The sequence below is a fragment of the Piliocolobus tephrosceles genome, chromosome 5 (genome assembly GCF_002776525.5).
Source record: "Piliocolobus tephrosceles isolate RC106 chromosome 5, ASM277652v3, whole genome shotgun sequence".
NCBI lineage: Eukaryota > Metazoa > Chordata > Mammalia > Primates > Cercopithecidae > Piliocolobus > Piliocolobus tephrosceles.
The window spans coordinates 50857285-50882462 of record NC_045438.1 but is presented as its reverse complement, the minus strand read 5'-3'; the positions used below and the strand labels follow the sequence as shown (position 1 = coordinate 50882462).

Here is a 25178-nt window from a genome sequence, read left to right as displayed (position 1 = left end):
AGCATTTCATTCCTTTTTATGGCTGAATAACATTCCATTGCATGGATAACTCTTTTGTTTTTGTTTTGTTTTGTTTTTTGAGATAGAGCCTTGTTCTGTCACCCAAGCCAGAGTACAGTGGCATAATCTCAGCTCACTGCAACCTCCACCTCCTGGGTTCAAATGATGTTCACGCCTCAGCCCCCTGAGTAGCTAGGATCACAGGTGTATGCCACTACACGCTGCTGATTTTTTTATTTTTAGTAGAGACGGGTTTTCACCATGTCACCTAGGTTGGTCTCGAACTCTTGGCATCAAGTGATCTGCCCACCTCAGCCTCCCAAAATGCTGGGATTACAGGCCTGAACCACCACACCCAGCCTACTCTTTTGGTTTTAAGTGAGAAGCAATTCAAATTACCTTAAACAAACAAACAAACAAAAGAATGTTAGGCCTCACATCACTGAAGAGTCCAGAGGTGTGGCTGGCAGATACCAAAATGATTCCCAATGACCCTCTTCCTTATAAAGCCTCTTCCCCTTGAGTGTGGGTGGAGCGGGAGCTTGTGAATAGGCTACTACTCCTGTGACATCATATGATACTGGGGATTGTGGAGATCTAATTAAGGCTATTAGTCGATTGACTTTGAGGTAATCAGAAGGCAGATTAGCAGGTGAACCTGACCTAATCACACTAGCTGTTTAATTCTGGGCCTAGAGATCAGAGACAGAAGTTGGGAATTCAAATCACAAGAGTTATTCAAAATGCTATTGGCTTAAAAATGGGGGAGTGGCTGGGCGTTGTGGCTCAAGCCTGTAATCCCAGCACTTTGGGAGGCTGAGGTAGGCAGATCACAGGTCAAGAGATCGAGACCATCCTGGCCAAAGTGGTGAAACTCTGTCTCTACTAAAAACACAAAAATTAGCTAGGCATTAAAAATTAGCTAGGCATCATGGAAGCATGAGCCTGTAATCTCAGCTACTCGGAAGGCTAAGGCAGGAGAATTGCTTGAACCCAGGAGGCAGAGATTGCAATGAGCCGAGATCGCGCCACTGCACTCCAGCCTGGCAACAGAGTGAGATTTTGTCTCAAAAAAAAAAAAAAAAAAAAAAAAAAACAGGAGGGGCCCGAATGCCAAAGATGCAGGAGGCTTCTAGGAGCCGAGAGTGGTTCCTGGTGGACATCTGGCCCGAAGATGGGAGTTTGGGAACCTTAGCTTTTCATGTTTTGTTTTGTTTCTCTGCACTCTCATGTTTATTGCAGCACTACTCACAAGAGCCAAAATATGGAATCAACCTAAGTGCCTGTCAGTGGGTGAATGGGTTTTAAAAAGTCTTATACACACAATGGGTTATTATTCAGCCATAAAAAAGAATGATGTCATGTCATTTGCAGCAACATGGATAGAGCTACGGGCCATCATTTTAAGTAAAATAAGCCAAGCACAGAAAGACAAATATCACATGTTCTCACTCCCACGTGGGAGCCACAAAGGTGGATCTCATGAAAATAGAAAGTAGATTGGTGTCTACCAGAGGCTGGAAAGGGTAGGGGGTGGGGGGCATGAAAGGAAGTTGATTGATGGGTATGAATGCATAGTCATGTAGAAGAAATATTTTGTATTGTATAGATCAGTAGGGTAACTACACTTTACAATAATCTATCGTACATTTCAGAATACCTGGAAGGAAGAGCCTTCGTCTTGTAACCAAATGGAATTAAATTGTGCCAACAACAGGAACTAGCTTGAAAGCAGATTTTGCCCCCCTGAGTCAATAAGAACTCAACATCTTGATCTCAGCCTTGTGGGACTCTGAGCAGAACCCAGTACTGGTGGGCCAAACTTCTCATCTACAGAATTATGAGCTAATAGGTAGGTGCAGTTTTGAGCCACTAAGTGTGTGGTAATTAGACACAAGAATAGAAAACTAACACAAAAGGCCAGCTGCCTTCAGGTACTGCTCCATCCGGGTGCTCAGATGACATATCATGAGGTCTCCCTGTCTCTGTGACTCTCCAGGCTCATTTGCTTAGTTGGTGCATTTGGAGGACGGCCCTCTCCTTGTGGTGATGATGCCTCCAGGAGCCCCTCTTCCTTCTCCCAGCTTCCCTATCCCAGGGGAAAGGGAGCTTCTTTTACCATTCATAAAACAGCCCTTGGATCGAATTTCATTTGAAGGGTGATTCTCATGAGCTCCTCCCTGAACCAACTACTTCAGCCAAGGCTGAGCCCTGCACTGAGTGAGCAGGGCTGGGTCCACCCCACCCATGGATGGAGAGCTGGGGAGGAGTGGCTTTTCCAAAGGGGACTCAGGACCCAGAAAAAGCAGCAGGTGCTGGGTGGGAAAACCAGGGGTGTCCCCCATATTCATGCATCTGTCTCTCCTGCAGCTCATGGGGCACAGCCTGTGCCACCCCCTCTGTCCTGGAAGACTCAGTGCCCATCCTCCATAAGTCCAGGATGGAGCTGGCCCTCCCAGAGCCCTCACCATGGGTTGTGGAGAATGGGGTGTTGAAGGGACAATAATTCAAGTCTTGATTAGACATCTGGCTGGAGCCCTTACACTGGACATCTCCTCGTCCTCGTCGGCCGTGACTGACTCTTCCTTGTCATTTCTGAGATGGTGGAAGGAAGATTTTTGGAGCATCTGGGAAGGGTCTGGTGAAACGGCTCTACTCTAGACTTTTTGAAAAACTAAAAAATCTCTTTAGGGTCTCAGAGACCCATGAAAGGGAATGACTTCAGTGTAACTGGATGAAGACAAACTTGGGGACTTCATTGCCCCTGCAGAGCTGGGTCTCGGAGCTTTCATGTAGTGCACAGGTGAATACGCAGGCTCTGGAGTCAGATCCCATGGGCTCAGGTCCCAGCTCTGCCTGTTACAGCTCTGCAATCTTGTCTAAGTTACTTTGGCTGTGCCTCAGTTTCTTCATCTGTAAAATGAATGTGATAATAATGCCCACCTCAAAGTGTGGGTGTGAGGATGAAATGAGCTAACATGTGCTTAGTATGGCACATAGTGAGTGCCTGCTGAATGTGACCAGCCACTAATGCTATCTAAATGTGTATTTCCCCTGAGATATTTAATATTTATGTCCATTTCAAAGATCAGGAAACTGTGACCAAATGTTCAGTACTTCTGGAAAATACTTCCATTTATGCTGTCTCCAAACTGGCAGCATTAGGAATAAAAGAGGACATAAATTAGATCGTCCATGATGATTTGCTCTGAACGCCCTCCTCAGGAGCTCTTTACAGCTTCATCTCCCAATGTACAGTGAAAACGTGCTTGGTGGTGTCCTAGCCAAGCCTAGATAAACAAGGGAACTAACCTACTAGGTTATTGGTCTAAGCATCTCATAATCTACTAGGTAGGACACAAGATGTTCTATTTGTGCCGTTTCTTTTACTGTTACATCAACCTTTGCGGTATCTCATGCATTTTGTGGATGAGTAAACTGAAGTCCAGAGAAGTTAAGTAATTTGCCCAAGGTCACACAGAAAGTATCAGAGCTAGATTTGAATCTATGATGGTGTGCTTCCAAGGGCCAGATGATTTCAGCTCTACCTCAGTTTTACTTTTTCTCAGAGAAACAAGAGAGAAGCTGAGGGCACCATCTGTGGTGGACTCATGCTGTGGGATCACTGAATAGTGTCTATATTTGTATTGAGGAGTCATTTTGAAAGAACATTTCTAAGGCCCTCCAATCCACGGCACAGTATTTCACCATCATTTGTCCTCAAGTGCATTGGGAACCATGTATTCACTCTACATGGTTTAAGAGGGACCATGGCATTGGTCTTTCCTTGTTTCTCAGAATCCTTATTTCATCTCATGTTGCTCCTTTCTCCACAATGTTCTTTTCAAGACTTTGACCTTGAGCCAGAATTGGGTGATAGGTTACATTGTCAGTGGCTGAATGTCTCAGGTTTTCTAAGGCAGTCCTGCTTGTCAACCTTCTGTTCTCAGCACATTCCTGATCCGGAGACCCAGGTTGCCTTGGTTATAGCTAGTGGCTTTGGTGACTGCAGAACCACTGCTCTGGAGCCATTTACTTCACAGGAAGGTTGACTCCACCCTGAGTCCCACAGGCCTCCTCTACTGTACCCACACCCCATTGTGATGGTTTGGCCAAAGAAGAGAAGGAGAGAGCAGCTTCCACAGAGATCTCACAATGCTCCTCACAAGTGTTCTTCTTGTTTTTAGAGACGCAGTCTCTCTCTGTTGCCTAGGCTGGAGTGCAGTGGCGTGATCTCGGTTCACTGCAACCTCTACTTCCCAGGTTCAAGCGATTCTCCTGCCTCAGTCTCCCAAGTAGCTGGGATTGCAGGTGCCTGCCACCACACACAGCTAATTTTTGTATTTTTAGTGGAGACAGGGTTTTGCCATGTTGACCAGGCTTGTCTCGAACTCTGACCTCAGGTGATCCACCCACCTTGGCCTCCCAAAATGTTGGGATTACAGGCATGAGCCACCGCTCCCGGCCACAAGGGTTCTTGTCTTTGCTTATCTCTGCTTTTATCTCTGGGGAAATATCACATTCACTTTCCATCTTCGTGGACTTGTACCTGTAATATGACTACAGTCTATGCTTTCTAGAATTTTCTCAAATCCCTCATGAAATGACGTTTTTCATGGCAGAGGTTGTATCTTCAGTGTGTCCCAACAGGGCTTGATCGGGAACCTCACCCAGAGTAAGCGTGAATTTGAAGCACCAGGGTCTTGGAGATCTTGGAGGAGCTTGGTCTTCTTAGCCAGGCCTGTGTGGTGGGGATGCCAAGGGGAGGAATGATTGATGGGAGAGATCACATGATCAGCACAGAACACTGTCCTGGGACTAAAACAACGTTAGGGTCTGCTGTTGCAGGCTGGCCTGCCTGGTGGGTATATAGATTTGGTGGGAAATTTTTGTCAGAGTCATTAACCTTTTTCTCTTCTTGTTTTCCCCTTTTCTTTTCTTCCATTTTAAGCAGGGAGGCAGTCTTGTTAATGTCAGAAGTTAGGGTTTCGGGTGATATGAAAGTTAACATTATTGTTTAGCAGATAGTCAATCCCCTCACTCTCTGACTATGGGGTAAAAAACTCATCCCTGCCCCACTGATGTTGGGCTTGGCTGAGTGACTTGCTTTGGCCAAAAGAATATGAATGCGTGAGCTGTGAGCAGAGGCACTGAGTGCGCTGACACAAGAAGCGTGTGTCCTGTGGAGCTGCTGACCCTTGTGCCCGGGTCTAGAAAAGGTCATGTATTGCGAATCCAAGCCCAACATGTAGCCTGGAGCAGAGCTGCCCTTAGACCACCCCAGATCATCCAAACCTTAGTCACCCTGCAGACTCTCAGAGTGAGAACAGAAGCTCATGTTATAAGCCATTGAGTTGGGCGACGGTTTGTTATGCCCCACCGTTGTGACAACAGAAGACTGATATAGGTGGTGTCTGCTGGGAGGAACTAGGTGGCAACGGCAAGTGAGTCAAAGAAGGCCAAAGTTATTGGCTGTTGCAAAATCCTGGAACCAGTGAGGAGATTTGCCCAAGTGTCCAGAAGGATGGGAGCCTTTGACCAGCAGCTAGGTGGGCCGAGGGTCTTTGTGCAGAGCTTCGCAGGCTTGCTAAAGTCTGTGTTTGGACAGTAGTGGAGACTTGTGTTGCATTCCCGAGAGTGTCAGGAGGTATTGCCAGTCTTGGGCCTGAGATGGAACAGCCTCTACCGCCCGAGGAACCCCTGTTTGTGAGGGATTGGTCTAAGCATCTCCTATGGCCTTACTGTACCTTATGAGCAGGTGGGTGCTGTCACTGGACAGATGAGGAAACTGAGGCGTAGAGTGTTTAATCACTGCTCAGTGTCACACAAGGGGTAGGTGGCAACATGTGGTATGGAGTCTAGGCAGTCCGCTTCTGGAAGTTGTGCTCATCATGCTACACTGCCTGCCCCAGTGCACCTGAGGGACTGCAAGGGCTGGGTGGAACGCAGGCATCTCAAGATAACCAGGGACCGAGAGCAGAAGGCTTGGCTTGGCTTCTCTTATTCCCAACGTTAGCCTAGGCAAGGCCTGCAACATGGACCTCCTCTCAGGTTGGGAGAGGAAGACTGGCTGAGATGGCATTTCCTAGCAGCCCAGGGGGATGGAGACTGCAGTCACAATGAGGTGGACTTAAAGAAAAGTAAGAGGCACAGCATTTCTTACCCACCAGACTCTGCACAGATATTCACCCTTGCAGCCTGTGGCGTTGGGTGGCAGGCTTGATGCTCCCCACCTGGCACAGGCTGCATTTCTGATGGACTCAGGGACCACAGGCTCTAGGCCCCTGCAGGAACCTTGGACATCACTGGCCCCAAAGAAAGGGACTCCCAGACGTCAAATGCAGGAGGCCTTGGCCTGGAGCCAGGGCTGGGGTCAGACCTGGAACTGCAGAAGGGAACATATTCTGAGCTTGCTGCTGACTCTGGGGAGGAGGCACAGCTGGCTACGGAGCTGCCCTGAAGCCATAGAAGGTGGGGGGACCACGTGGCTGGAGCACAAGATACACATTTTCTGAGAACATTATTTTCCCCAATGCACTCCCTTTGCTTCATTTTTAGACACCACACTTAAATCATGTATAGATCCGAAATCACATTGAAAGGGAATGTGAGTTTTCCAGGTTTACCAAAGGGGACCTGAGTTAGCAGTAGTGTTGAGGGGGCCTGGCCTTGTATGAGTGAAGGAAAGGGTGATGGTGAACTTAGCTTCCCTCCTGTAGCATCTCCGGAAGATCATTTCTCAGCCCCCACTGTTGAAGAAGGGTAATAATGAACCAAATATCCTTTGAAAGGCTTTTGACAACATTTAAACTCCATCAGGCAGCCTGAGGAATATTTTCAAGAAGAAATTCATCTTGAGCTAAAGTTTCTGCCTTACTGAATTCATCTTTTCGGAGGGGGTAGTTGTCCCTGCTGCAGATAATTGTGACTGAATAGCAGCACCTCTGTTCACTGTGAACCAACGTTTCCTCCGAGGGCCCGAAAGATCCCGACTGTGAATTGCCCGGTTGGGTGTGGGTCTCTCACCCTGTGAGTCCTCCCATGAGGGGCCCCTCCTTCCACCCACTGTCCCCAGCGCCTGTTTGTCTTGAGATCTGAGCTGGGGTGCCCAGTGAGGGGTCATCCCTGCTGTGAGATAAAACCGAAGAGTGACTCCACCCCCACGCAGGGCCCTAGAAGGTGTGTGTGGCTTCAACCATCTGGTCAAGAATAGATTCGACTTGATCATTCAGCCCCAGCGGCATCTCGATGGGGTAATGTAATGGACACAGAAAACCAATGTTTGGGTCTGACGGGATTAAACCCCCAACTGGTGTCCCTGTCTCTTCTTTTTCCTGACAACAGACACCAGGAAGAAACAACTCTAAACACACCCGTCAGTGAACTCCAAAGGGTGAGCTTGGGGCCAGGCAGCCTTTGAAGGCTCCATGTGGGTGTTGAAGTTTAGATTTTTGCAGCAGCGAATCCACTGCTCTGAGCTGGGAATTGGTGCTTGCTAAATGCACAGGTGGTTTTGAGTCATGTTTTCCTTCTTTAGCAAAGTAACACATGCTCCTTACAGAGAGTTAACATGCAAAGAGGCAGGCATGTTTTTAAAGGATAAGTTAAACATTCAACAGGTCCACAGGCACTGGTGAAAGATCTCCTGGCAGCTCAGCCCCTCAGCCTCCCAGTTTCTTCTTGGGGAAGCTAGTGCAGGGCCCCGCGGTGGGGGCGGTGGGTTGGAGGCTATCTCAAGACACCAGGAAGTGATTAGAGGGTCTTAGTCCATTTTGATACCTTTGCTTGGGAGTTACCTGCTTGGACTGGACTCCTGGCAGCACCCAATGAGAAAGGGACAAACCAGACTGTGACTCTGGCCGTTTTCTCCTCTGTGATTATGATTTCCTTGCTGCAGCCCTTTCTGGCCCATCCACAGAACACAGACATGTACTTACTGGCTGACATTTCCCCTGCTCCCTGAGCCTGGGTGTGCACCCTGGGGGTGCTCAGAAAGTGTCCTCGGATTGATTTCACGGCCCTCACTTCTCGAAGGAGATGTCATTTCCTGCAGAGCTTCATTCACCTGCTCTGAGCACTCCTCGTCCTGCCCAGGGATGTTCCCACTGGTTTCGGGGAGGGAATGACTCCACCATGCCAACTCTGGGATTCAGGTAAATCAGAGCTACTGGGTGCAGGCTGTGTTGTCCAGCCAGCCCAGGTGTTTGTACTGAAACACACCTGTGTCCCCGCCGGTTGGTGCAGAGATGCTCTCTGTATCCCAAAGGAGATCTTGTGCTGGCACCCCAAGATACATCAGCACAAGGGGCACAATTGCTGGCCCAGCAGGAACTTGGGGACCCTACACTCAAGCAATGGTCAGTGTCCATGATGACTGATCAGGTGCCAAGTGAACAAGGAGAGGGGCGTGGGCAGACCTGCTGTGGCCTGTCAGTGCTGGGTGTGCGAGTGGCCGGAGAGGGTGTCTGAGCTGTCCCAGGTGTCTTCACAACCAGACTTGGGCCTGCCAGAACCTAATGGCCCTGAGAGTCCCAACCAGATCCCTGAGAGCCAACCCAACATTCTGGAAGTGACCTTCGGTGCCAAATGGGCTCTGGGCAGCTGGGGAAGGGTCATCACTTCAAATGTACCACTACCTGGCTCCTCCTCTCTCCTCAGGGACCTGAATCTGCCTACTGGGCACAGGTCCTCACACAAAGGCTAGTCCAAGAAAAACAGGACCACATTGCCAGGTGGCCTGTCCTTCCTCTCCCCACAATCTGTGCTCTGATTCCAGAAATGATGTGCTCATGGCCAGAGATGCCAGACAACAGAGAAAGAGAATCAAGTGAAAACTCACAATCATTCTTCATCCTACCCCTACAGGACGCTACATTTTAAATAAATAAGTTCCTTGATTGCATCTGTAGGGAGGCCTGAGTTTCCATACCTGAGCTGTCTGTTTTCCTGTTTTCTCTCTTTTTTTTTTTTTGAGACAGGATCTCATTTTGTCACCCAGGCTGGAGTGCAGTGGCTTGTTATTGGCTCACTGCAGCCTCTACCTTCTGGGTTGAATTGATTCTTGTGCCTCAGCTGTGTGCCACCATGCCCAGCTGATTTTTGTAATTTTAGTAGAGATGGGGTTTCACCATGTTGGCCAGGCTGGTCTCAAACTCCTGACCTCAGGTGATCCACCTGCCTCTGCTGGGATTCCACCAAAGTGCTGGGATTACAGGCATGAGCCACTGCACTTGGCCTTGTCTGTTTTCTCTTAATGAGTGCTTGATGTCAATGGGAGAAGCAATCCTGGCCTGAGCCTCTAAGTCAAAGTGTCTGGGCTCAGCTAGGGCCAGTCAACATGGACCTGGTTATTGTGGTCCTGATGGTAGACTGTGGTCCTGGTTGGCACAGGTAGATCATCACGGTCTCATGTGTAGCTAGTTTATGGAACATCTGAACTGGATATGAGCAGGAAATGGCTTCATTTTTCTCCAGCTGCTGCCTTCCAGCAGCTTCCGTGAGGCAGAGGTGGGTTAGGGTGAGCGAGTGAGGCCAAGTCATTCAAATGCAGGATTGGACTGCATCTTAGTTGAAATGTTGATAACTTTTCCCATTAGGGATTATTTTTGCATTAAATTTGATTTTTTTTTAAAAAAAAATTCTGCATTCAAATATTTATTTTGATCAATGCCCCCTTAAATTTTTTGGTGCCCCCTTAAATTTTATGCCTCACTAGCTGCACCCTGATAATCCAGAGATGAGCGCCTCTCTCCCCTGCCTCACCCTAGTCCCCATCCTGCTGATAGTTCTCTGGTCTCTGCTGCCTGATGACATCTGGGGAAGTTCCCCTAGGATTTTGGTCAGTTTGATTTATAATAATAGACTTGTTAATAATGAATGGAATATAGGCTGGATACAGTGGCTCATGCCTGTAATGCCAGCATTTTGGAAGACTGAAGTGGGCAGATCACTTGAGGTCAGGCATTCAAGACCAGCTTGGCCAACATGGTGAAACCTCATCTCTACTGAAAATACAAAAATTAGCTGGACCTGGTGATGGGCCCCTATAATCCCAGCTACTCAGGAGGCTGAGGCAGGAGGATTGCTTGAACCTGGGAGGAAGAGGTTGCAGTGAGCTGAGATCATGCCGCTGCACTCCAGCCTGTGTGACAGAGCAAGACTTTGTCTCAAAAAATAAAAACAAAAGTGAATGGAATTACTCATGTTGGGTGTTACAAAATTCAGGCCAGACAAATCTAAACTTTAATCTCACACCCAGTTCCTAGATGATTCCCTTCTCCAACTCAAGTTCAGCCTCAGCTTCAGGGGTCTTTAGTTTGGGGGGTGGGCACCACCTGCTCCCTTCCCCACATTTGTTCCTGTTTTTTCTCTGCTGGCTCCTCTGGGGTTGGGTGCATTCAGAGGTAGGGACAGGCTAAAGGTCTTCGGCATTTTGGTTCTGTTGGTAAGCGAGTTCCAAATATTAGCCTTCTCTTGTAAGATAGTTTATTTATTTGTTAAAACTATTTATTTAGAACACATCACTCATGTGCCAGACACTGTTCCAGGGACTGGGAATAGAATGATAAATGAGATCAACAAAAATACCTGCCCACGTTAAGCTCCTATTCTAGGGAAGACAAAAAAGAAAGAAAATACACGTGTACTTAGTACAATAGAAGGTTCCAAGTACTGTGAAGAAAAATAAAGCAGGCTGGGCTCAGTGACTCATGTTTGTAATCCCAGCACTTTGGGAGGCCAAGAGGGGTGGAATGCTTGAGCCCAGGAGTTCAAGACCAGCCTAGGCAACACAGCAAAATCCCATCTCTACAGAAAAAAGAAAAAAAAAATTAGCTGGGTGTGGTGGCATGCACCTGTGGTCCCATCCACTGGGGAGGCTGAGGTGGAAGGATTGCTTGAGCCAAGGACATGGAGATTGCAGCAAGCCAAGATCGCACCATTGCACTCCAGCCTGGGTGACAGAGCCCCTGTCTAACAACAACAACAAAAAAAAAAAACAGAAAGCAAAGATGGGGGCAAGAGGCGGCTGGGGATGCAAGCTACCCTGAGCTCCCACAGTTCTCTGCCCCTCTCCTGTCTCACTGGGCACAGGCCACCTGGGGCTTGTAGTTGTTTTGTGCCAACCTAATATCTTATTCTTCCCAACAGTCGAAGGCTAATTGAGGCTTCTCTGTCCTCCACAGGGAACAGCATTGGCCTAAACTTGCAGACACCAACCATTAATTGCAAAGGGAAGTCAGCTCAGGTGAAACCGCTGGTGAAGAATGATTCCTGTGTAGGGACATAGAAGTTGACATTTCTTACTGTAGTTGATTTAATATTGGGCCTCAATATTTCGCTCTCCCTGTAAGAGTATGACACAGCCACATCCTTGCCAGGGCCTGAGGGAGGGTGGATAGACTTACCCATCCCACAGGTATTGCTCGTGGCTGGGTGACTTTCTTATGCCAATGAGATTTCAGAAGCATTAGCCTGGAATGTGTCGGCACTGCCAGGCCTGCCCTCTAATGCTCTTGATTTTTCCCATGAGATGAGCATGCCCCAGGGAACTGTGGCTCCAACTGCAGGAGGAGAGGCATGTGGAGCACACATGGTTACAACCCTCAGCCTGGAGTCAAGCCCAGACTAGATCAGCCTAAGCCCAGCCAACCCATGGGTGCAGGAGTGAAAAGCAAATGCTAACTGTCCATGACATTGACTTTCAAAGGGGCGTGTCATGTTATGCAGCTCATCCCAGCAACAATGAAGGTGTTTCTCTATCAGTCAGTCAGTAAATAAGGGTTGTGGAGGTGAAGACCCAGGGAGGAATGTTGTTGTTCTACTTTGAGGGTTGTGGAGCTTGAGACTCAGGGAGGACCTGGTGCTGCTGTTGTTTAAGGCTGAGGGTCGTGGAGCTGGAGACCCAGTGGCAAGCTGGTGTTGCTGTTGTTCAAATCAGAGGGTCATGTGGTTCGAGTTGCAGGGAGGAGCCAGTGCTGCTGTTGTGTGTTGAGGGTCATGGAGCTGGAGACAACCAGAAGAGCAGCAGCTCCTCCCAGGGTCTCCAGCTCCACGACCCTCAGACTTGAGGAGCTGGAGACTCAGGGAGGAGCCAGTGCTGCTATTCTACTTTGAGGCTTGTAGAGCTGGAGACCCAGTGTGCAGCTGCTACTGCTGTTCTAGTTTGAGGGTCTTGGAGCTGGAGCCTTTGTGAGGAGCTGGTGCTGCCTTTCAAGTCTGAGAGTCATTGAGCTGGAGATCCAGGAAGGAAGCGGTGTTGCTGTTCTAGTCTGAGAGTTGTGGAGCTGGAGACCCAGGTAGGTGCCAGAGCTGCAATTCAAGTTTGAGGGTGGTGAAGCTAGAGACCCAAGGAGGAGCTGGTGCTGCTGTTCATGTCTGAGGGTTGTGGAGCTGGAGATCCAGGGAAGGAGGAGGTGCTCCTTCGACCAGGGAGGAGGTGGTGCTGCTGTTCTAGTTCAAAGATGGTGGCGCTGGAGACCTGGAAAGGAGTTGGTGCTACCGCTGTTCAACTATGAAGGTCGTGGAGCTGGAGTCTTGGGGAGGTGCTGGTGCTGCCTCTCAAGTCTGAGAGTCACTGAGCTGGAGATCCAGGAAGGAGCCTGTCCTGCTGTTGTAGTTTGAGGATCATGGAGCTGGAGACCAGGGAGGAGCTGGTGTTGCAATTGAAGTTTGATGGTCCTGGAGCTGGAGACCTCAGGAGGAGCTGGTGCTACCACCATGTAAGTCTGAGGGTGGTGGAGCTGGTGGCCCCAGGGAGGAGCCAGTGCTACAGCTGAAGTTTGAGGGTCGGGGAACTGGAGACTCAGGGAGTAGTTGGTGCTGCTGTTCTAGTTTGAGGGTCGTGAAGTTGGAGCCTTGGGGAGGAGCAGTGCTGCCTCTCAAGTCTGAGAGTCATTGAGCTGGAGGGAAGCTGGTGCTGCTGTTGTAGTTTGAGAATCTTGGATCTGGAGACCCGAGGAGGAGCTGGTGCTACAATTGAAGTATGAGGGTCGGGAGCTGTGGAGCTGGAGACTTTGGGAGGAGCTGGTGCTGCTGTTTAAGTCTGAGGGTCGTGGAGCTAAACATGGAGCCAAATTTGGGGAAATAGAGAGAGAGTCACACGATGCCACTTGAAACTGTAGATGTAGCTATAACTCAAGCAAATTAAGCTTGGAAACTTCTCAATTCTAGTGACTAATACATTCTTTTTCCTCTTACACAGTCTGGATTTGTTTTCTGTCTCACGAGACAGAAAGATCCTGATTAATACCGGTTGGAATTGAAAAGCTTAAAAAAACTAAATGGTGTTGGTAATAATAATAATAGGAATAGGAATTAAATCACGATTATCCTCACTTACAGAGAAAAAAATTATGTACACAGGCTACATATCTTTTCAATAAGTTAGCAAAATAACAAATAAATTGAAAAATAGACCCAAGCAAAGCTATAAAAAGTTGTTTCATGGAGAAGTGATGGAGGACAGAGATTAATCTGAGAGTTGCTATTAATGGAGAAACTGAGAACTTACCATTTTTCCTGGGAGGTTTTGGTGCAGAATGATATTCTGTGAGTTCTGGCAGCTGAGTCACTTTGCATGGCCTGGTGATGCAGTAGGTGTCACAGAAGGACCCTGTCCCAGCTGATCCTGCCTCTCTGCTATGATGAGTGTGGCCTCTGATCCCTGACAACTGACCAACTGACTGTATCTTGAGAGAAGAGCAGGCCCACGAACACAAGCATATCCATGGTGAGGTTCCATGGATGGAACACTATGGATGTTCCTGATGTTCCTTCCTGATGTGGATCTGCCATCTTGCTATTTAATGAATCTTGTTTATAACTGTCTTCTAAATACTGAATAGAAAAAAGTATTTGTACAATATGGGTAAGGTATAAAGAATATCGGCACACTGGACACCCAGGACCTCCACCAAGTTTAGGGAATAGAATCTGAAGAGACATAAGTTTGGATGCTCCCTGGAGGTCCCTCCTGAATCCCAGTCCCTTCCCTTCTACAGAGGGAATCACTTTCTGCTTTAGTCTTTATTATTCCCACCCTTTTCTTCATAATACATTTCTTTCACCATGTATTTGTGTATCCCTAAACAAAATGCCATTTAGTTTTTGAACTTTCTGCTGTCTTTTTGAGACAGGGTCTTGCTCTGTTGCCTCGGCTGCAGTTTTTGAACTTTGATGTGAAGGAATTCTTTTGTGTGAATGCATTGGGTCTGAGCATTTGCTCGATGTCTACTTTTGTCCTCCATTCTCTTCCTGAGACCCATCCACATTGACATGATTCATTTTCATTGCTGCGTGATCTCCCGTGCTATGAGGGGAACATGGGAAATGTCTCTATTTTCCTGTTGATGAGTGTTTGACCAGGTTGGGGACCTTAGGACTATGTTGTTAGAACGTTCTTGGGCATTTCTTTTGTACACAAGTGCAAGTCTGTTCCGGTCAGTAGCTTTCAATTATTAAAATTTCATCCCTGGTAAGAAATGTAATTTTCCTCATAATCTAAAACACACATCACTTCATATACAAGTATACTTAAAAAAATTCACAACCATTCTTAGCAGTGGCTGAATGTTCTTGTTGCTCTCCATTCTCCCCAACCGTTGCATTTACTGGGTTGTGGGATTTTTGCCAGTCTGGTGGGTGTCATGTGATACCTCATCCTGTTAGGCTGAGACCCTCTTCATGTTTTTATTGGCCATTCTTTCACATTTCCTCTTCTGTGAAGGGCTGGTTCAACTCTTTTGCCCATTTTCTCTTTAGTTGTCTGAATTTTTGCCTTTTTCTTTTATTATTATTATTTGAGATGGAGTCTCACTCTGCTGCCCAGGCTGGAATGCAATGGCACGATCTTGGCTCACTGCCACCTCTGCCTTCCGGGTTCTAGTGATTCTCCTGCCTCAGCCACCAGAGTAGCTGGGATTACGAGTGCATGTCAAACTCTCCCTTCTGGCTGGCAGCCTGTCCATCGCGCACTCTTCATTTGTGGGCCACCGGGAATTCAAGCCTTAGCAAATTCAGAGGCCTCCAGTAGATCAGGATGACCCCATAGACTCAGCATCTCATGAACCTTAATTCCTTTGGCAATAATCCTATCACTGAAATTTCTTAAAATACTTTCTCATTTTCTATCATGCTACCTGATGGAAGAATTCCTGCATTTAATGTTTTAACTTACTGAAGAAGAAATCTCCACAAAAAGAGCATTTTCTGTTTTCTGCTTTGGTTGTGGGAAAAAAGATGCTTCTCTAAACCATGATTTTGTTCTTCTAAAGCATTGCCACTGAAATATCATGGCTGACTTCAGAACACCAGGAATTCTTTTCATGTCCTGAATCAGAATTTTCTAATTTGTTCATAAGAAAATATATATAAGCACGACTTGGAATCAACCCAAATGTCCATCAGTGACAGACTGGATTAAGAAAATGTGGCACATATACACCATGGAATACTATGCAGCCATAAAAAAGGATGAGTTTGCGTCCTTTGTAGGGACATGGATGCAGCTGGAAACCATCATTCTTAGCAAACTATCACAAGAAGAGAAAACCAAACACCGCATGTTCTCACTCATAGGTGGGAACTGAACAATGAGATCACTTGGACTCGGGAAGGGGAACATCACACACTGGGGCCTATCATGGGGAGGGGGGAGGGGGGAGGGATTGCATTGGGGAGTTATACCTGATATAAATGATGAATTGATGGGTGCTGATGAGTTGATGGGTGCAGCACACCAACATGGCACATGTATACATATGTAACCTGCACGTTATGCACATGTACCCTAGAACTTAAAGTATAATAAAAAAAAAAAAAAGAAAAAAACCAAAAAAAAAAAAAAAGAAAAAAGAAAATATATATAAGCATGATTCTTTCCTTTAGTAATTTATCTCTTACTGATATTTAAATAAAAATATCTATTTTTTAAAAGGCTTATTGACTTTCAAATGTTGCATTATAATCCAGTAGAGAATTAATGGGATTTTATTCTTCCTTATGTTACGGGTTAATAAACTAGGGATTCCGCTAGACTATTTGGGAAGCAAAGAACTTAATGATACTTTTAAATTATAGGTCCTCTGTCAGTCTCGAACATTGTCCTGATACCCTGGACAGATACCAATGTTCCTGTTCTTAAAAAACATAACTTTTCTGGTTTGGCCCCAGCACACTACACCCTGGGCAGTGACGTTCCTTGTCGTTCCTCAGCCCTGAACACACCTACTTCTTTAGAAGTAATCCCCACATCAGATTAATCTCTATTTTTAAAAGTTATTTTATTCCCCTATGGACAAAAGATCAGATTTGTAATGTATAAAGAACTACAAATAAGTAAAAATACATATAATTGTCCTAAGATTGGGCAAATGCTATGAGCAGTTCAGAGATTCTGAGGAAACCCGTGAAAGAGTTGACATGTCCTACATAAAAAAGATAACACACATAAAGAACAATGGAATGCCCTCTCACACCCATTCTACTGACAAATGTTTAAATCTGTCTACACCAGGTGGTGGGCAGGAAGTGGAACATCAGAGACCTCTTCCATTGTGGGTAGGAGTCTATATTGAATTGTTCCTTTGACATCGACTCATGTGATATTCACGACAGTGGATGCTGTGCTCATCCCACTAACTAGCAATCCCAGTCAGTTCCAGGCTGGGAAGCACGTTCTAGAAAGCATGGAGATATTTGGTTATTTACTTTGCTGTTGCTTTCATAAGAAAAAGTTAGCAATAAAATATTCCACTAAAGTACAGCATGTTTTCTCATTTGGTGTTAGATTTCTGTTTCTATGTCAGACTAGAACATCTGAACTAGCAAAAATTAAGCAACCCAAATGCTGGATAAAAAGATGTTAAATCTTTCAAATATATTAATGAGGACTTCTGAGTGATACACAATAAGAAGCACCACATCAATCCAAATCTCTCCACCTATTTCCAAAAATATAGAGATCGAATAGTTGGGCAAATAAAACATCATGATTTATATTTTCAGCTAAATAATGAGGTAGGAAATGCCTAAATCCATCAGATCCTTGTCTGTAAAACAGATAATCAAAACAACTGGTGAATCTTGGGTGGTGTCTGAGCATGAGATGGATCTAATGTATGGATGCAGAATCTGTTTTGGTGATTGTATTGTGCTTATTAGGAGAGTGTCATGGTTTGTAGGAAGAACACTAAAGAATGGGGCATGAGGTGGCATCATTAAAGATGAGGCATCAGCGTGGCGGCTGGCTCTCAAGTGGTGCAGGCAGAGAAATTCTCTGGATTCTGCTTGCAAATACTTTGCAATTCTTGCTTGTTTCACATTGGTTTTGCTTTGTTCTGTTTTACTAGTTGATAACGGGAAATTCAGAAAAACATTCTTTTCGGAAACTGATGTAAAGACATAAATCCCTCAATAAATCCACTATGGTTCCTTCTTCTCCTGCAAAGCCAGGGCTTCCAGACGGTTCCCTCTCACCCTCTGTTTTCTGCTTTAGGCAGCTTCTCCTCCCTACACCTCTCCTGCAGGCAACTCCCAGGCCCTTCCACAGCCTGAAGCAGCTCAGAACAAAACAGGAGCTGGGATCATTCAGGTTCACAGGCTTTGACCCTCACTTGAATGCCAGAGCTGGCAGGAGGTGAGTCAGAGAAAAGGCTAAGCAGCTATTCTGAGATTAGATCTGCTGTCTTACTAAATAAAATAATCATGAAGGTAATACTTTTCCATATAAAATACTTAAAAATTTCTACAACAGGCACTGTGGTTCATGCCTGTAATCCCAGAGCACTGGGAGGCCAAGGTGGGAAGACTGCTTGAGGCCAGCAGTTGAAGACCAGCCTGAGCAACACAGGAAGACCCACTTTTCCTAAAACTAAAACAATTTGCCGGGCCTGGTGGCATGCGCCAGTAGCCCCAGCTATTCCAGAGGCTGAGTCTAGAAGACTACTTGAGCCCAGGAGCTGGAGATTACAGTGGGTGAAGACTCTGCCACTTCACTCCAGCATGGTTGACAGAATGAGAAACTGTAAAAAACCATAAAAATAATTTTTAAAAAAATTAATGCAATTCTTGGTCACTGCATCAAAAGGATCCCTGAGCTTTGAAGTCCAGCATGCTATTTTACTAGTGATACTGTTTGGAAGAATAAGGTCATGCTTCAGAGAAGTGTCTGCTTTTCCACAATCAAAGAAGTAGAAAGAAAATGCCTTTTGCTAGGATTTCTTGTTCAGTTAAAACTTGTGCAGGAATTCTATCCATTAGCACTGAGAGAAAGTGGCAGAAGATGTTAAGAAAAATGGTAGCCAGGATCATCAGTAAAGGTAATGAATGGCATGAGATGCTGAGTCTACAACGTCCTCATCATCCGCTGGGGGCCGGTGGGCTTGCTAAGGCTTGAACTCCTGCTTTCCAGAAAGGCACAGTGGTGAGTAGACAGGCGGCCTCCCTGAAGGGAGAGCAGGAACCAGACCAGGCTAACAGAGGCTTCTTGATATCATCTTCCACCTTCAGAAAAGATGAAGCGTTGGTTTAAGTGACAGAAAAACCTGGGTCTGTTCTCCTGGGTGATCCCTCCCAGGCCCTCCCCATTTCGGAGCCTCTTCCCCAAATAAGGAACATGTTTTACGTGTTTCCCTCCAATGCTACCCCTGGCTGTGCAGCCTGTCCCAACCTCCACCCTCCTTCACCACACCACAGAGCCAGCCCAGGCCCTGCTACAGCGCATGGAGGCTCAGAACTGAGGCTGGTAATGAGGGGTCTGCACCTTCACTCAGGGACTGCTCCTCCCTCTCATAGAAGGGTCTAGAGGATCTGGAGGAGCCCTGTCCAAAGAGAGGTCTCTGGATCCATGTTCCCTGGCCTTGGGTGGGCTTGCAGGCAAACCTCCTTCTTTCCCCTTCGCTCTCAGCCTCTCCTCACCTTGGGAGCTGCACCCATAGCTTTGAATGGGGCTGCCCCTGCCCCGCCCCATTCATTCCTGACCAAGTTCAGTGGTGAGCATGGAACTCCAGCAGCAGCTCAGCCTCCCTGTCTGAGTCCACTCTGCTCCAGGCAGGGCCATCAGCTGGCTCAGGATCTGGAGTGTGAAGGAGGCAGAATGGCAGGGGCATCACCCTAGGGCCAAACAAGGAATCCTATGGGTCCAAGGGGCCTGGCCTTTTCCTAAACCTCACCCTGGACATGCTCTACTCTTCACCTTCCACCTTAACTGCTGGGAACCAAGCTGCTTTCTCTGGGAATGCAGCCTTAGGAACTGGGTGGACCAAGGTCCTCACAGCCCCCTTGTCTGGGGATTCTCCCAGATCACTCTCTTCTTAGCCTTCTCCAGGGACACCCTTCCCTTGACATCCTAGGTGAAACAGCCATGCTGCTCCTCTCCTACTGTGCGGACTGCCCATGCCTGAGTTCCTACTGCCTGCAGGCCACACACCACTACCCTTCCTGAATAGGAACCTGCTCTGAAACAGGCCTGAATTGGCTAAACCCTCTCAAGCTCAACAGGGCTTGAGCCCAGGTATGGGTCCCTCCCTTTCTCTCTGGTTCTGACAGTGAGAATCCATCAGAACTCAGGGCTGAGCTACCCAGGTCATCGCCGATAGGTGACACTAGGTCTCATTCATCTGTCTCATGTCAGGATGAGAAGGTTCCTGCCATGGGGAGATGTGGGACTCTGGGTATTCTCCTGCATCCTTCCACCTCATCCACCTGCTCCGTGCTCCCCTCCCAATATCGCCCACAGGACCTGTCACTCTGAAGGACTCTCCTCAGATGCCAGGGAGGATAAAGCAGAGGATGATGAGGAGGAGGCTCCAGGCACTGAAGGTGGTGGCCATGGTTTTGGGTTGGGTTGTTCCTGGGGCCCGAGAGTGTGGCTCTGAAATGGAAACACAGGAGTGACAACCCTTGTCCAGGCCCCAAATCTTAGGAGATGCCTCCTCAGCTCCTGCGCCCCCAGCTCATCCTAGAAGAGCTTTTGTCCCCCTCTGCTGTGGAGAAGCCGCTGTGACAGTTTCTGGGGGTAGGAAGGGAGAGGGTGTCCCTGTCCTCAGGGAGCTCACACAGCTGCTGAGGGAAGCAACGTGACAGCACAGCCCACCCTCCTGCTCTGGCGGAAGAGGAGGGGATGCCCCAGGGCCAGGGAGGGGAGAGTCTTGGGGCTGGCCTTTGAGGTAGTTTCGATGGATGTACAGAAACAGATGAAGGGAGAGGAAAACAAAAGTGATTCTAGGAGGAAGGAACACTAACGAAAAAGGTCTAGAAACACTATGACACCCACAGATTCGAGGCTGGTGAGAAACACACAGTGGGTGGAGCACAGGCAGGTGCAGGGAGGAAGAAGGGAGAGGAGGATGAGAGAGCACAGGCACACCAGCACCCCCAAAAGGAGTCCCCTATGAGGGGGTCATGTTCACACTCACCCAAACACTCACACGCACATGCACTCACACACACTCACACACCGGGCTAAGATCTGCACTCAAGACAGCTTCCTTTTTTGGCCTCTCACTTACTTGTTGGATCCAGCATTTTTTCCCAGTATATCAAAACTTCTTCAAGCCACATCTTACAATCCCCCATTGAAATCTTGTGGAAGAACATGGTCACCTCCGTGTTCTTCTCCCACTTATCGTTCATCTTCTTGGCTCCAGGATGAAGCACTGCCCACTTTCTGTTGTTTGAGTCAAACAGGAAGAAAGTCTGTCTATTGAAGAGGAACTGCCAAGATCCTCTGTTGTGTCCATAGGCTTCATTGTCACAAGACATCTGGGCCTGCAGAATGAGGGGCTCTGCCCCATTGGAAAGAGATCAGCTCTGATCTTGACAAGTCCTGAGCCCTACCCTGCTTCCTTTCCTGGCTTCTGGACTTGCTCTCTCTGCTGCATCCTGCCCATGCTTCTCAGCCTCTTGTGTGACACAAACTTCTGATTTATTTGTTACATGAAACCAATAAATGCCTCTAAGTTACTACTGTGTCTGCTCCCTGCTGTCCTGGACTATCTGAAACTTACCAATGTGTATTAAATTCTCCACTTGAATGTCAGGCAGTTGCCCATTGAGGAAATCCACCACGTCTCCTAGTGTTTCAGTTTGTTTTTCCCAGGTTTTTGTGACATTGACTTTCTTCCCCAGAGAAACAAAGGCTTTGGCCTTGTGGTTAACACAGTCATAGTGAAGAAAAGGCCTTTCATCCACCAGGCCTTGAACTTCACACCATCGTGGTTCAGGTCTGAAGTTAGGAGTGATGGTGAAGTCATAGCAAAGACAGTGTGTGTCTGTGGAAGCAAAACACAGGAGAGGATTGGTGTGGAGGGAAGTGGAACCTGAGACCCCTCCTCCCCCTTACGGTGATTGCAAGTGAAGGCCTCTGAGGGGCTGGGCTGGTAGAGCAAGATGTGCCCCAGCCAGGGCTGTCATGTCAACTAGTTAAAGACTAGAGCGTCTCCCTTGCTTGAGTATATGGAGGAGAAGGTTCCTGCAGCCATGAAACCACATGTCCCCTCCAGACATGTCCCACCTGCCGTGTGCCCACATCAGTCAGCACATGATCTTGTCGGGGAGGTGCCAGGCCTGTTGTGGCAGGAAAAGGCCTGGATGAGGAGGACCCTCAGCAGCAGTCCATGTGGACTGCAGGAGATGGGAGAGGGTGTGGGAGCTGTCCTCACATGCTCCAGCACAGTGGTGGTGGCAGGGGGGGTGGTGAGGGCAGAATTCAGTTTAGATACACAAGTGATGAATGTCATGGGTCACATGATTTAATATGTTGGCAAAGCCCCGGCAATGACACCCATCCGCTTTGAGGATGCATTCCTGGAACCTTGCAAAGGGATGGTTCACAGGGCAAGAAGTGGAAAATCCAGAACTTCTAAGTCAGGGTGTAGAGGAAAGAGCAAAAAGGCTCAGAGAAGCGCCCATGCCAGAGTGACTGCAGTATGAAAATCCAGAACAATGTCCACTCTCTGTGCTCATGGGAAGCGTGGAGGACTCCTGTTTACCCAGAATATAAAGAAGGCCCCAGGAGAAGGCAGCAGACTGTCAAGAAGCTCAGGGATGCCTGTTGCTGAAGGCCGGGGTCAGGGGTAGGAAATGCTGTTCCTGAAATGGGCTCCCAATAGTAATGGTGATGGAAAATCCTGAAATAACAGATCTCAAGTGGAGGCCGTCAACTGTCAGGAGGAAGGAGGGTGCAATGATGGAAATAATTAGAGAAGTCACAGTGCCAGCTGGGGACCTCAGCCATAGGAAGGTGTGCTCATGGCTCATAGAACAAAGGGGTCAAGGATCCAAAAGAGATGGAAACTCAACCCGAATACTGCTAGATTTAAATAATTACAACAAATACAGACAAAACGGAAGGATGGATGACCTGGATGCTGAAATGAGTCACCCCAGGAAATAATCGAGCTCCTTTGCCCAGCTTTGAGAACTGAGCCACACCTCAGACCCAGAGTCCATTACTAGAAGGAGAGTCCAGAGGCCCTGGTGGGCCCCTTCAATTCCACAGCAACTGCAATGACTCCTTCAGACTCCCCCACAGAGCCAGATGGGCATTCACTCTGGTAAGTGTACACCATGAAACAGCAAATACCCAGACACTCCTGGTGGACACAGTGTGTATCCTCCTTCCAGAGATCTGAAGCATTAACTTGCTCCCCTGATACTCATGAGGTGCATTTGGGGCAAAGTAAAGGATGGACACCTGTGTCAGGTCCAGCTTAGGGGGATATGCTGGGTTCATAGACTCGTTTGATGGTATTTTCACATTTCCTGGATTTGTACCGGGAATGGATAGTGTTTGTAGTTAATGTAGTAAAAGAGGCTCCAGGTATAGTCCTGGGCCCTGGTGGAGATGGGCCTCCAGCTATGGGAGGGCAGTGACCACATAGCCTCAGAGCTGCCCATCACAGGATGTGCTCCTCACCCTTTACGTCATTAGGAAGATAGGCCCAGCAGTGAGAAGACACAGGTGGGTCTCCTGGGATGGGCCGGAGCAGGGCCACAGGGAACCAAGAAACTGCACAAGCAGTTGGCCCCGATCCCCCGGACAACATGTGGGTGCACCCCTCACCCTCAGCTCACACCTGAGGCTTCAGGGAGGGTCTCTGATCACCCTGAGGGACCGATGATGCCACCTAGCAGCAAAGGAGGGGAGCATTGGCCCCGAACCATAGAACCTCCACTCACGTCCATCACATCCACACCACTCAGAAGCCACAGGCAGGGTCGGACACACCTGTGACTCTTCAACTTATACCACTTGGAGATGACACCCTAGGGAGTGGGGCAGCAATTGCCAGGACACAGCATGTGCCCTCATCTGGGGTCAGCAACCTAGGATGCTGTCCATATCTGGTCTCCCTTTTATCTGCAGGTTGCCATTGCCTGCTGTTGCTCTACAAAGGGACAGGACTTGACACACAGAGAACCCATGGCCGGCAAGGACCACAGTGCTTTCAGCCTTTCCTTTCTAGAAAGGGTTTGCTGACTCCTGTCTGGGTAGTGACTATTCTATATGACCCTGGCTCCCCAGTAGGAAGAACAGGCGGTCTGGGTCCCAAGGGAAGTAGTGGGCGCCTCTACTCATGGGCGCTCCCAGGGTCATCCTGGGGGAAATGGTCCTTCCCATCCCCCCTGCACTAAGTTCTGTGGAAAGCATGGGGTGTGTTTGCTGGGGTGTGTCCTCAGGCAAAGGGGAAAATGTGCTAGTTGGGGGAGGTGCTAAGGACCCCTTCATGGATGGGGAGGTGAGGGAGGCCTGTGTGGTGACGGGGCTGGGCTGAGATGGGGGTGAAAGGATGCGACCGGGGTAGTGGAAGTGAAAGGTGAAGAAGTGGTGAATGGTGGGAAGTGTCTGATGAGCCTCTTGGGTGGAGGTGAGTGCCTGCAGCAAAGCGCAGGGGAAGTTCCAGGGCGAAGCCCTGGGAGTGCTGGAGGGTTTTTGTGGTGGAGAGCGGATGAGAGCAGAGCAGGCCTGCGGCTGGTGGGTGAGTCTGTGATCGCGTTCCTGTGGAGTCCCCCTTCACCCCTGTCCTGATCCCAGCTAGGGTTTCGGGAGCTCTGGTTTCTCCTTCCGGAGGGCTAGTGGGGCTGCGGAGCTGCACCAGGGATCCCCGCTCCACCTTGTCTTCTGCGGCCCTTTGGCCCCTCCACCCTCCTGTGGTTCCTTTTCCGCCCTCTTTAAAAACCCTCCTGGTCTGCAGTGCAAGCTGCAGCCGCAGGACGCGGACCCAGCGTAAAGGAGCCGCAGCGGGGAACTCAGCTGGGGCGATGTTCGGGGAGATCGAAACCCGCTGCAATCCACAGCCCCCCAGGTTTGGCACCAGCCCCGGACTAGGCTCCATCCCGGAACTGACCGGCCCGCCCTGACCCGGACCAGCAGGACAGCAGTAGCAGAAGCGGGAAGTATGGAAGGAAGGCGGGGCAGGCGGCTGCTGCCATTGGGGACCTGGGGCGCAGGGGACCGGAGTTGGGGTGGAGGCGGATATGGGCGGAGGAATCGCCTGGTGCCTCCCACTCAGGCTAGTAAATTGAACTGCACCGCCCCGCCCCAGGCTGCGATCCAAGGGGCGTAATCCGACGACTGCCCTTGTTTGGAGGTGCTCCACCCCGCCCCGCCCCGGGGTCGTCACCTGACAGCGGCCGAGGCGGGCGAACCCTCCCCCCCCCCCCCCCCCCCCCCCCCCACCCCGCTTGGTGGCGGCGTCCCGGTTCCCTCGCGGGGCAGGACATGGTTCCTTCCATGACTGCCTCATTTAATTTTTCAGCACAGCATTTATCATTACCCCAGTGTAAACACTTATGTACAGGAATGTGAAGAAACTTAACAGGAATATTCCGTGGCGGCCAGTCACCGCCTGCGCCAGACACCCGCCCTCCCTCTGCCTGCATCGCGGAGTCCTCCCACCCCCCGCCCCCCGCCCCCCGCCCCCGCTCTGTCCGGGGCGCAGCCGCTTCCCCAGTCCGCAGCAGACCTTCTTTGCCTCTCGGCTAAAAGCATAAGGAGGTCTTTGAGTATATGCTATATCCCTTTATGACTTTTGGGAAAAAAAGAAAAAGGCCTAGGTGGCCTACCGTGATCAATCATCATGTGATTAACTGTGTTTCCACGGACAGCAGAAGCCGAGGGTGGGGGTCTACGCATGGGTGGAGCTCACTTTGCTGCACAGCCATCTGTGTCCAACCAC

General features: G+C 48.7%; 1 protein-coding gene and 1 pseudogene across 1 annotated transcript; one reads left to right on the top strand and one right to left on the bottom strand.

Annotated features, from left to right (window-relative positions):
* The window catches only part of LOC116418817, a 188167-nt pseudogene that overhangs the window by 113703 nt on the left and 49286 nt on the right, over positions 1-25178 (top strand).
* Positions 19761-24494, bottom strand: LOC113223314 (UL16-binding protein 1-like). The gene is made up of 4 exons (XM_026452788.2): positions 24348-24494; positions 21006-21269; positions 20508-20783; positions 19761-19870 (listed from the first exon to the last, which is right to left on the bottom strand). Exons 1-4 carry the CDS (start codon positions 24430-24432, stop codon positions 19761-19763), a joined length of 735 nt encoding a protein of 244 aa, XP_026308573.1. The 5' UTR covers positions 24433-24494.

What these genes read in the sequence shown, in the direction of transcription:
- LOC113223314 (XM_026452788.2), bottom strand. Translation starts at nt 24,432, where the DNA reads ATGGCAGCAGCCGCCTGCCCCGCCTTCCTTCCATACTTCCCGCTTCTG. An exon ending in GGAGAATTTAATACACATTG is followed by an intron (nt 20,784 to 21,005) that starts GTAAGTTTCAGA and finishes CCAATGGGGCAG; the next exon opens with AGCCCCTCATTCTGCAGGCC. An exon ending in AAAAATGCTGGATCCAACAA is followed by an intron (nt 19,871 to 20,507) that starts GTAAGTGAGAGG and finishes TTTCCATTTCAG; the next exon opens with AGCCACACTCTCGGGCCCCA.